We start from the raw sequence: 12459 nt of genomic DNA on the forward strand, positions 1-12459 counted from the left end.
ATCTAAATATTTCCCTGACTGTCTTCTCTACGGCCTCCTGCAGCCCAGGTGCCGTCCATGCATGCCCTGCGCTCCGTCAGCTCAGCCCGCAAGGCCCTCGCAGTCCTCACCCCACCCTCACCCCACCCTGGGCTTGGGCCTCTCCTCCACGAAGGCTTCCCTGGTCCATCCCGACAGTTAAATGTGTTTTTCCTCCTGGATCCAAGAGCACCTGAGTGGCTCACCTGATGCTTAGCACTCTCCCCTGTATTAAACCCATTTTTGTCTTTTTGTTCTTGTATACTTAGCTGGAGTGTAAGGTCTGTGGAGACAGCAGCAGGGTTTCCTATATTTTTCCTCCCCCTACAGCACCCCATGCTATTTGTTTATGGAAGGAAGGAAATAAACTGCCCAAGCATCTATACACATAGGACACGGAGCAGGTACCCATAGATCAAAGGCAGATCCATCAGAGGCTGTGTCTGCTCCCTGGAGGGTCAGGGAGAGCACAGTTAAGGCACAGAGAAAACTCAGGCAAAGCACCCCCAGGCTGGCAATGCAAACCCCCGTGAGGAGAAAATGGCAGGAAAAAACCTCTCCAGCAACCCAGGCATGCTCTGCGGGGGAAAAGACCTCAGGGGAGGCATGGACATAGATAGAGGTGTTATTACCTGGTGGAATCTTGCAGACGGTGGCCGGGTGCCAGCCGTAGCGCTGGTTACAGTTGGGAGACTGCACAAAGATAGCGCTGTCGCTGAGGCACTCTGCGAAGACCTCCCCTCCGATGTAGTACAGCCGCACGCCTCGCCCTAGAGAGATTCGGGTCAGACCAGACCAGGGTGCCTGGCCCCACGTAGCGGGGCCCCAGGGCCCGCTGTGGCTAGCAAAGGGCCAGAGCTCTCGATGCTCCAAGTGACTAGTTCCAAACCTAAACCCACACAGAGGGAACGGAGAGCGATGCTGTGTTCCTAAAGCCAGAGGAGGCAGAGGGCGAGAGAAAGAGCACACGTGGGGCTCAGCGACAGCCTCTGCCACTGTCCAGCCATGCGCCTCGGTCAAGTTACTCTAAGTTCTGAGCCTAAGTTAAGATGGGGACAATAATCACAACAACCTCACGGTGTGACTGTGAGACACACAGCGAGTGCCTGCTAAGTGTTAGCTGTATTCCGCCAAGATTCAGAAATTCATTCGGTGAACCTGCAGAGCGTCTCCGAGGCAGCAGACACCCCAGGAGCCCTTCACTGCAGGGGTGACCTGGTGTCATCCCTATACCTTTCTCCCCTCAAAGCATTTTTCTACAACATTCCATAGGTTTATATCATTTACTTCTCCTTCATCTCTTAAATCCATTCCAGATGGACAGAAATTATTTTTAAATTGGCTGTGCAATTCTAGCAGTTACGTAAACACTCTGACAATGAGCAATCCGTGCAGCCAGGGGTGTTCCCTTCTCCTCCACGGGAAGGGCTCGGTTCCCGCTCCTCGGGAGGAGGCCCAGAGGGCTGGAGAACGGAGCCAGCTTTCACCGGCGCAACATCAAGTAGGATGGAAACCAGGCAACGGACCAACGGGCCATTGGAGGTTCGCTTCTGTCTCCTTATCCCATCACTGTCCCATCCTCCTCCTGCTCCCCATTTCTTCTTGGTTTGGTGTCACAGGGCAGACTCGGGGTGCCCGGGGAGGAACCTCCACGTTACATCCATCCAGAGCGTGAGGCAGAGGTGGAGGTGGGAAGCCCCAGGCCAAAAGGACAAAAATGTTTTGTTTTATTATGGTAATTTTTGAAATACTTTTAAAATATAGAAAAGTGCAAAGAGAATCAGTCACACCCAGGATCAGTATCTTTTTTAAAGTAAGAAAATGGGGAGGCCCCCTGGGAAGGACGTGGGCCCCGGGGCAGGGGCCTGGGGGTCGCCGACTGCGTCGCACTCGCTGTCTGGCCCCTGCACGGCTGGCCCCTCCTCGTTGTCCGGTTATTCCCAGGGAAGTGAGCCCTGTGGTCTCAATCATGGCTTCCAAACTTTTCTTCTCTCACCCATGAAATCCTTCCTTCAAATGAAATCTCCTGTTAATGCCCAAGATATAATACAAAGGGGCCGCGGTGCTCTGGCTCACGTGGCCAGACCGGTGCTGCCCGGCCCAGCTCCTGGCTCTGCCCTGAGGCCCCTTGACCAGCCCCTGGGGGTGGCAGGCAATGCCTGGGAACATCCCGCTGCCCCATCTCTATGGCCCTTTTAAGTGACTCTGGATCACAAAATTATGACTATCCTTAGGCATAATTTCATGAGCGAACAGTGATAAATATCAAGGCTTCATCTTCCCTTCACTTAAATGACCTTTCCCTAAGTTCTGGGTGTTGGAAGGTAGAACAGCAGCAGCAACAGTGCCCCAGCAGTGGGCAACTCTTGTCTCTCCACCTTGTCTGAGTTTTCTAGAATAATCATTATCGTGTATGAAATTAACAAAGAAAAATCACACATCCAAGACTGACTACCTACTTACCCACCTATCAGTCACTTAAGTGCATATTTATTAAGAGAAGTGTATATATTGCCTTTCTTACAGATTTCCCTTTCTTGTTCCCCTAAATGAACGGTTTTCCTCTGTGGCTTTCAAATGTTCAGAGATGACCTGTCTGTGTCTCTGAGTGGGAATGAGCAAGCAACCTGAACTCTACCCATCAGGCCCCTAAACAAGACAACACAAAATTTGGGGGTGGGGGTGAGGGAGTGAGCCCCCTCCCCAGTTCCCAGCAGGAGGCACAGCCCAGTGCAGGCGGTTGAGTTCTGCGCAGAGGCTAGCTAACCTGAGGCCATGGGGTGGGGAGAGTGAAGGAAACACACAGCCCGCCTTTTGTCCCTTACCAATGTGCCTCCGCGTGAGCTCCACAGCCGCGTTCCTGTTGACATTGGAAAGCAGCCCTAGGCAGAAGCGCTCCGAGTTGGAGGGGTCGGTGAAGCCATCCACTGTCATGGACGGCTGCGAGGCGTGGAATGTCTCCCCGACGCGCTGGTTCAGCTCATAGTAGGAGATGGAGCACCAGAAGGCTGGCTCGCAGTAGGTGACAGGCTGCAGGTCTAGGAGACAGGCCAGGCTGCCAGGTCAGTGGGGCCCCAGGCCCTTGCCCTCCATGGGGTCCCGGATGCCCCAGGAGACTGTTTCTCTACCTCTCCAAGGGCATTATAACCCCTGCCCTCATGCCTTTTATCGTCTATAACTTGCAGGATCCAATGGGACATGGTACCCAGCTGTTTGGAGAAATATTCCACCTGGCCTGCTACACTTCATTTACTTTTAGCTCACAGAGGCCCTGCCCCACCTGGCCTGGCCTTGGGTGAAGCAGCCTGCAAAGAAGTGCTGGGCCAAGCCCGAAGAGGGTCAGACACCAACCAACACCTAGGCAAACCCACTGGCCAGGCCCAGGATGCTCCCTGATGTCAGGCCACATCGCCTACCAGTCTCTCTTCCAAGGTCCCCTAAGTAATCCATGCCCCCAAAAGCACTTTCTGCTTTTGGCTCTGCCTGGTCTTGGGCAAACTTCTAGCCTGTCAATCAGCAGTGTCCAAGCCTTTAAAATGACACAGCCCAGGGGGCTCTACGCTGCGTTCGGAGTCAGCGACCACACGGGCACCAGACGCTGTCTGCAGAGTGAACCAGGTCCACGTCTCTTATCACAGAAACGACCTAGTTTTCTTTCTCAAAAGAAATACAGGTTTCCCATCACATGATCCCACACGACTCCCTAGCCTTCTTGTCATCCCGAGCCACTCCAGGCTCTCCAGAGGCCCAGGCACCTCGTCCTCCTCCTGCTCACCCGGCACCATCGCTCACCTCGGCATGTCTGTTCCCTTAGCCCTCGGCCAGCGCTCGTCACTCCTCACTTGCATCAGTGCCCCGTGTCCTACGGGACTCCCCAGCACCAGCTGCTTCCCTGCCCTGCACTGCTGCACCTGGGCTGGGAGTACCGAGTTCTGCCACATCTCGCTCTCTGCCCGCTTGGATCCCACTCATCAGTTGGAGAATCAGGAGTCTCCTGCTCATTCTCACTCCTGTATCTCGGACCTCCCTCTGGCTCTGACATATCTTTGGAGCTGCCTGGTGATTTAGGTGCATCTTTGTGGGAGCTGGTGGGAAGGACAGGAAGGACTTGCTGACACTGGCCTGCGACCCCTGCTTACTGCCTGCCAGGCAACTTTCTGGGGCGAGAACCCACCAGGAGCCTCTGCTCAGCAGACCTTTGAAAGTGTGTAAAGCCCAGGAGAGAAAAATCAGAAGCTGTTCCGAGAGGGGCCTGGGTGCCCCCTGCAGGGCAGTGGCGCTCATCGCCTTCAGGGGTCTCTGTCCAGGATCCTGTCTGAGGGCAGAGGCTGCTACCATGCGTGGGAGGCACTGCAGACCAGTCACTTACATCCACCCTTGCACCCAACACACACCCAGGAAGTGTCAGCCGGAGGGTTAGGGCACCTAGATCAGGTTTCTCAACCTTGGAATTATTGACAGTTTGGGCTAGATGCTTCTTTGTTTGGGGGAGGGAGACTCTGTACATTAGAGGACGGTTAGGAGCATCCCTGGCCTCCAGCCACAAGGTGCCAGTAGCATCCATCTATCTCACCCTCCCAAGCTGTGACAATAAGAAATGTCTCCAGACATTTCAAGATGTCTTTTAGAGGTCAAATGGCCCCTGGTAAAAACTATTGCCCTAGATGTTAACCAGGTCATGGAGCACAAGCTTTAAAGTCAGGTGGACCAGAGCTCACTCTCTGTTCTGGTGCGGACTAGCTGTGGGACTGTGAACAAACCAGGTAAACTCAGAATTTCAGCTTCTGCATCCCCTGTCCCCAGCCACCTGAGCAGAGAACCTTTTTCACCACCAGGTGCTATTGGTGGATGAACTGAGATAATTCACATGAAGTACAGAGCGTGCATCAAACACTCCAGAAATGATGTTAACGACAATTATCATATGACTATTTGAACTTGAGAACATCCTGTTCCTGTCCTGTCCTCCATCACAAAAGGGGCAAAGTGTCCTTGTCCCTTTCCTCTCTTCCCAGGGTGGAGTGAGGGAAGAGGAGGGAAGGCCGGAGATCTAAGCTACGCAGTGGGGGATGGGGAGCAATGGGGCAGGAGTGACTGTGGCCTGTGGCTTGTGCCCCTGAAGCTGAGTTGAGCCACGTCAGCCACATCCAGCTCAGGCTTTGCTGGATGCTTCAGCATTCCAATGAGATAAGCTATACTCTAAACAATGTAGTCACTAAAATGTGAGCTATGTTGCTTTGGAAACCTTAAGAAATAAATAAATCCAAGTGCGATTCAAGCATTCAAAGTGGTTGGGCAACATGTCAGGGCCAGAGGCACAGGGGAGGGCCACGGGCCACCACTGCCCACAGGCAGGCTCTGCTGATCTTGCTGTGTGGCCTTGTGCGTGCGACCTCCCTCTCTGGCCTCAGTGTCCAAGCCTGAACAGTATCTGCGGGGTACTAGAAGACATCTAAAGCAGACCACCTCGGTCATTGTGCTTCTGGCATGAGTCAGCCTTCAGGTGCAGCTGTGGCTGATCTGGACTGGCTCTGGCTTCCCCAGCAAAGTGCAGAACAGAACAGAGTCCTCTCCCCAAATTATAAACCCTTGTCCAGAACCCCTTGGGCTTATTCCAGGCAGAAGACAGACAGCTAGGTTCCAGGAACACTGACACAGCCCACCTACCAAAAGCCATCAAGGCCACCCATTGGGTGACCGGGTGCTAGAACCTCACTCGGGAGAAGTGTGGGTTCAAGATGTCTCAGAATCAGAGAGGGGCTGGGGGACCGCCCCCAAGAGGCCCTCCCAAGCAGATCTGAGCCCTTATCCAAACGTCTTTGCAACTTGCAGGCACACACTGGACAGTGTTGTGGAAAACACTGGAGGAGGGAGCCTGACACGTAATTAAGAAGATGCTGGTTTGAAGCAGCAGTGTAGTCAGGCCAAGATGGTCTGCAAGCTGCCATTGGAGAGAGGGCTGTTTGGACGAGCCGACCTGCAATCAGAACCAGAGCAGCACTCCCAGCCACACATACATTATTCTCTGCACACAATTAACAGCCAGCCCTGCCTTCCGCCTCTCCGCCTCCCATCGCCGCTCAGTTGATTCTTTGAGGCGCTGCTGCAAGAGAAGCTGCAGGTCGAAAAGCTAGATCACTACCTGGGCTCTGCCTCGAACAGCACTTTATTTTTAAACTTCACACACGCCTCCTTTCTTTCCCACCAAAGGACTTATCCATATCATGGTTAAGTACGAGAGAAACAAAAAGTCAGGACTCTGGAAAAGGGAAGGTCTTAACTGGGATAACCATGAGATTATAGCTCCCGAAAGAACCCCCAAACTTGGCTCTGAGCTTCCTAGCAGACAACGTACAAAGGGAGCATGATATGCCACAGTTCTCTGGTTGACGGACAATTACTAGCTCTGCAGGGGAAGCCAAGCTTGCCCTAGCACTAAATCTTAGTAGAAGTCTGTCAGGCGGTAACCCCTCCCCTATGTCAATCCAGCCAGCCTGCCCTGGTTTCGAGAGTTTCCCAACTAAAGCAGCAAGGATTTTACAAAAGGTTGCTTCCTCAAAAGAACCTGAAGACATGCCTTTCAAAGCCTACGCTGTGAAGATGACTCTACATGGCCAGGCGACTGGTCCCAGTGGAGAATGGTTTTGCCTCTCCAGGCCAGGGACCCGGCACACCTGGAATGGTAGATGATGGCGCGTGCCCAAGGCCTCCCCTTCAAACAGCCCTGCTCCTGGCCAGACGGCTGGGTCTGCGCTAATCTCCGATCCTGGAGCAGAGGTGTTAGAGAGGCAGGAACCTCCAGCTCCAGCCGCTCTCAGCCCCCTGCCCCCACCAGCGTGGTGTCGGCCAGACTTCTCGAGTGGCATGGGGCACTTAATTCATGACTGGCCCCCTGCCAGTCTTACACATTGGCTGGCTTCAGTTTTGAGCCCTATTCCAAACTGGCATAGACTTTCTGTTTTGTTTAAGGAAAAGAAAACAGAATAAAACCCAGAAGGCAACACTTGGATTAAGGGATGCCTATTAAAAACATGTGCAAGAAACCCAAATCCGGTAAAGGAAGGGGGGGAGGCCAGAGGGGAAATTAACTTTCTACTATAAATCAAAAGCAGGGAGCGGGCAAAGGCCAGGAGCACGACGCTGCAAGGCCAAAGGGCAAACCTGAATGGGCTGGCTTCCTCTGAGCCCGCCTCCCGTGGAAGCAGCTCTACCTCAGTCCAGGAGGCTCCACATTCCCATGGCCCTGTGCCTTCACAATGCCATCTCTCAGTCCTGCTGTTCCCTCTGCCTGGGCTGCCCATCCCCAGCCTTTAAGGCCCAGCTCACGTGGCTGTGAAGCAGTGCCTGACCCCTCTGTACAGGATGGGCCCCTTGTATGTGAGCGCCCTGTGCACCAGAGGGTTATTTCCTGTGGACCCAGGCCAGCTGTGTCCCAGCATCCAGGGCACCAATTCCAGCCTATCTCACCAAGGATGCGGGAAACACACCGATGTGTACCCAGAAGCAACCCCATGCACTTTCAGCCTAGGACTGGCTCACTAAGACCGAGATCAGCGGCAAAATCTGAGCCAGACCCAAGGGAGTGTGAGAGTACAGCCGGCAGCTGACTTCCTGTCACTAAGAAGCCTTGTGCAGCAGCATGAAGACACCTGGAACTGGCCCCTGTCCTGCAACTTGGACCCTGTCCTCTGTAAGGGGCCGGGGGTCTTCCTGCTGCCCTGCCACCTGGCCCCTCCCTGCTGGCAGGAGAGGAGGTACCCTCTGCCCAAGGCACTCAGAGACCATCACCTCAAACTCCACCTCAGCTGCTGCTCTGGGACACTCCCTGGTACCTCGTTCCCTCGGTCAAGGCCCATCCCGAAATGTCTCACTTGAAAGCAGAGAACAACTTACTCACCAGCAGGATCCAGCTCGTTATCGTTTTCCTTTCTCTCCACCTCCCCCACCCCCTCCTTCCCCTCCATTTGCCCCAATCCTTCTGACTTAAATGCTGAGGAAATTCCGGATGACTCACCGAGCACGGTGTGTAATAACAGGAACATCACCTGCTCACATCCCTTCCCTAAAAAACAAAGCCCTGGGGTCTCGCGAAGCCTCTGGCAGGAGGCTGAGCTCGCTCTCAATCACACATGGGGGCTCCCGCGAGTCACCCGAAATGACTTAACTGTGGCAGGAGGCCCAACCTTTTGCCTGGAGTGGGGAGGAAATGAAGAAGGAGCCAGATGTCCGATGCTTTATTTCTTTTTGTATAATAATTTCTTTACAGGAAATAAACAGATGTCCTGAGATGTCCCCATCTTTCCCTAGGAAGAACTCGCTGTGTGCCTGTCATCACATCATCCTGCCATTGGGGACACGCTGGCGGGGAAGAAGAAATCCAGAGGCTGAGGCTGTGTGCCTCCTCCCGGCCCGCAGCCTCTGCTTGCCCTTCAGCCCATTGCTGACCGACTTCAGCCCCCACCTCCCTCCACACCTGCTCTCCCAAGGATGCCCCTGAACTCCTGATGTCAAACTCTAGGCCTCTTCTTACACCTCATTTTGCATCTCTGCGGGACCTCCCTAGCACCTCCCCACCTTCGGCTCCCATCCCCCACCTGACCCTCAGCCTCTTCCTCATCCCTGTCTCTCCCTCAAGACATTCACCACTGGTCTGTCTTTGACTTTCCCTCCTTCTTGAGCTGTGCCTCCCTCTCTGCTGAATTCAACCACTTGCAAGACTTGAGTTGAACCTTCATCAGTGTTTCCAAAGTGAGATCTCTGGATGGTCAATGGGCTTGTAAGACAAGGTGATCTAACAGCGCTCAGATCCATGAGAGAAATGCTGATCAAACAGGCCTCTCTGCAGAACTCCTCAGAGGCTTCACTGTGCCAGTGCCTTGGGTACATACATATATTTCAGGCTTTCCAAACTCACTTGATGACAAAATCCTATCTCTCTGACCTCCCTGTGGGAAAGGCTGTCACACATGCTAATGGCTTCCAAATCTGTACCTTCACTGCTGACCTCTCTCCCAACTGGCCAGCTGCTTCCTGGACACATTAAGAAAAGGCAGTTCACTGTCATCTTCCAGCCCAAACCCATCCCATCTCCTGGGTGTCCTGACTCAATTAAGAGGCCTTGCCAGCTAACGCTGGTCAGTAAACCCTTCTCAGATGCCCTCTCCTAGCCTGCTGCCATTTTTCTAAAGCATTCATGTCAGTCTGCTTCGGTGTAACAGCTAAATGGGGATTTTTGCATTTGGGGGTTTGGGGGAAGGGCCTCCAGTAATTTCGCCTAGAATTTAAATTCCATACAGTGCAGCCAGATTAATCTTTAGGAAGCTGTCATCAGATAACCACACCTCTGCCACCAAAACCCACCACAGACTATTTTGTGGGCAAGACCAGGCTAGATAAGCATGGCTGGTAGGGGTCTCGTCTCAGTGCCCCTCCGGTCCTCCCAGCCTCAGCTCTCCACTGTGCCTCTCGACAGGCCAACCAACCACAACACCAGCTGTCCTCAGAGCTCCATCTGGCCATGAGTGCCATTCTTTCCATCAGCAATGTCCTTCCCTCCTTCTCTGCCTCAGTACCCTACTTGTGGGTCCTTCGGGGTCCAGCTCACACACACCGCCACAGCTCGGAGGTCTTCCCATCCCATCCAGCACCTTCCTCCTTAGCACACACAGTTGTTCCCCTCTCTGTGCGTGCTCCCTTGGCATCTGGCACAATGCATCACAGGCACACACAGACACCTCCCGCCACTCCACCAGACTTTGAATCCTAAGTGTCATCCCCAGCTCTGGACCCTGAGCGTTAGTACGTACTGGGAACACAGCCAACGTTGGCTAAATGGGTTAATACGCAGGAGGCACTGGCAAGCCTGTCCGCACTGGAGTACCACCGTTACTGCCTGTGACCCCTCAGCATGCTTCATCTGCACCTACTTCTTGTTTTATACTTATGTATAGTCCTGCCTTATTTACCCCAGCAAGGCCATAAGCACCTTGATGGCAGGGGCTGTGAGTCCTCTTATAACTCTCCCTCCACCCGACCTGGGCTGGCACCCGATCACTAGCGGGGGAGTGCCTGGGGAATGAACGAATGAGGGAGAGACGGGTAAGTGGGCAGGGCTCCCACCCAGGGACCACATGGGACATGGTCTTCAATCTGACATTTGTCCCCAACTGTAAGTTAATAAGTGTCCTTCTTGAACCTCATTCTTCTGAGTAAGGTGGTCTAAATGACCTAGCCAGGCACTGCTCTACGGCAGGTGGGAGCATGTGCCCTGGCTCGCGAAGGCCTGAGTGCAAAGCCGACTTCCCCGTTTACTAGCTGCGTGACCTGAGACCAGTCAAGCAAGCAGTCTGCTCTTTGTTTTCCTAATCTATAAAGTGAAAAATGACAACACCACTACCTTATACAGCTGCCGTGAAGACTGGCGTGAAACACCAAACAGCATTCAGTGAATGAATCAATTCTCAAGAGAGGCCCGCCAGTCATCACAGCCCTGCCCCCCCCCCCCCCCCCCCCGCAGTACAGAGCCAGCAGTCCGCGAGAGCTCGGGGAGGGGACGGAGCCAGCAGTTCTGACTGCTGAAGGGGCAAAGGCGGGGCACGAGGGCTCGGGGGACAGAGGAAGCCAGGCCTGTCAGCGCCCGTATCTCGCCATGAGTCCCAATTCTGACTTGTCCACTGACTCGCCCCTCCACTCAGACCTTCCCAGCAGAGTGGCACCCATTCTTTGCCTGCCAAGCTCGGGGGCTGTTCCTACCTTTGGAAGAAATGACCTAAGAATTCTCGACCCTCCGATGAGGGGCCTGAGAAACGGGGCAGCGGGGTGGGAGAAAATGTGTCAACGGGGCACCCTGCCTTGGGTCTAAGTTCAAGAACCATCCTGTCATCCTGGTCCCCACGATCCAGAGAGGAATTCACAGCAAGCTACCACCCGGGGCGGCTGTCCCTCTGGGTCACTGAGTCAGGCAGCGGGGTTTCAAAGGCGAGCCTGCTCCAAAGCCTGTGCAGTGGAAGTGCGGCCATGGGCCATCGTGGGGTAGAATTAAATCCAAACCAGCCACCCTCAAAGGCCAAAGCCCAAAGTCAAGTTCACAATCACAGCCTTTAATTCCTCCAGTGTTAACATAGTTCTAGCCTTCAGGGTTTGTTTTTAATAACGCAGTCAGTCCTTTCACACTGAATTCGACTTTCCCTCTGCAAAGCCCAACATTCACAGTGATATTATTTTACAAAGATGTTAAAACAGATCTCCCAAACTCACATTTCTCACTGCCCACTTGTCAGCCTATATTATAGGGTTTTCAAGCCTCCCCCAGTGTCCCAAAGGATGACTTTCCTCATCGGATGCTATCAGTCAAGGACTCTAGACTGGAAACAAAAGACAGGCCAAGCCCCTCTAATTCACCAAGCTTGGATATTAACCATTTCTTTTCCTTAGCCACACATTAAGCCCTGGCAATAAAGGCCAAAACAAAATCAAACTCACATTCTTCTAAAACTACCAGACGAGCACATAAAAAATTCCCCCCAATAAAAATGAAATCGATGTTTCACTTGTTTTGAGCCCTTCTGCAGGCCCCACACTGGAGCTGAAGTCTGCTCTGGAGAAGCAGAAAAGCAAGTCTCAGAAAAAGACACCCAGAAACCCAACGGCCGAGGGCACGTTGTGGATATGATGGTCCAGTTGCTCCAAAACATCATGAGCTAATGCAAAATGATACATGAGGCATCAAAACATGGAAATGTGTTTACAAGAAGCCATAAAGAGGAGAAAAAAATGAAAAATTGGACATGCACTATGATTTCAATGGAAGGCACATACATATACGCTTAATCCATAAACTTCAGAAGGACTGTGATAAAACAAAAAACAGTGGGTTCGGGTGAAAAGATTGTGGGCAATTTTGGTTTTTTCCCCCAAGCTTCTTATATGTGACTGTTTTAAATAAAAATTACATCATTGTAAGATGGAAATGCTGAGATAAGACCAAATAAACTCTGAAAGAAGTCTACAGAAGTTGGGCGTTGGAGTCCGCTGCCCACAGCTTTGCGCCCAACCACACGTGTATGCTTGGCTCGCCATGGTCCTTCGGCTCCTGAGCACAGGTCTGGGGGACCCTCACTCACTCGCATCCAACCACCACCCAAGAGAACACAAGTCTGGCCTAGGATTGCCTTTCCTGACACCACTGTCCTCAAGTTTCCCGTTCTGTGGGTGACCCCAGAATCACTGTAACCAGAAATCTGATGGGCTGAACTGGCCCGGGTCGGGGGCGGGGGGCAGCCTCACCTTCAGGACCCCTCCCCACACAGGCCACCTGCCAGGGCTGCAGCTAGAGGGACTATACAGTTATCCAGACGAGCAGGCACTTACCCAGGTTACTGTGTGCTGGGGACATCGGATTCGGGGATAGGTTTGGAGAACCTGCGAGGTGAGACACAGGTG

At 53.2% G+C, this 12459-nt stretch overlaps 1 protein-coding gene across 1 annotated transcript in view; it reads right to left on the reverse strand.

The window, feature by feature from the left end:
* Positions 1-12459, reverse strand: part of SMAD3 (SMAD family member 3) — a 110168-nt gene that overhangs the window by 4656 nt on the left and 93053 nt on the right. Inside the window, exons 5-7 of the mRNA XM_054565242.1 lie at positions 12388-12438; positions 2844-3056; positions 651-788 (exon numbers count right to left, since the gene is read on the reverse strand). Of these exons, the coding sequence (XP_054421217.1) occupies positions 651-788; positions 2844-3056; positions 12388-12438 (402 nt within the window). The remainder of the gene's footprint in view (positions 1-650; positions 789-2843; positions 3057-12387; positions 12439-12459) is intronic.

The sequence above is a fragment of the Pteronotus mesoamericanus genome, unplaced genomic scaffold (assembly GCF_021234165.1).
Source record: "Pteronotus mesoamericanus isolate MK-2021 breed Mesoamerican mustached bat unplaced genomic scaffold, CSHL_Meso_final contig_164, whole genome shotgun sequence".
NCBI lineage: Eukaryota > Metazoa > Chordata > Mammalia > Chiroptera > Mormoopidae > Pteronotus > Pteronotus mesoamericanus.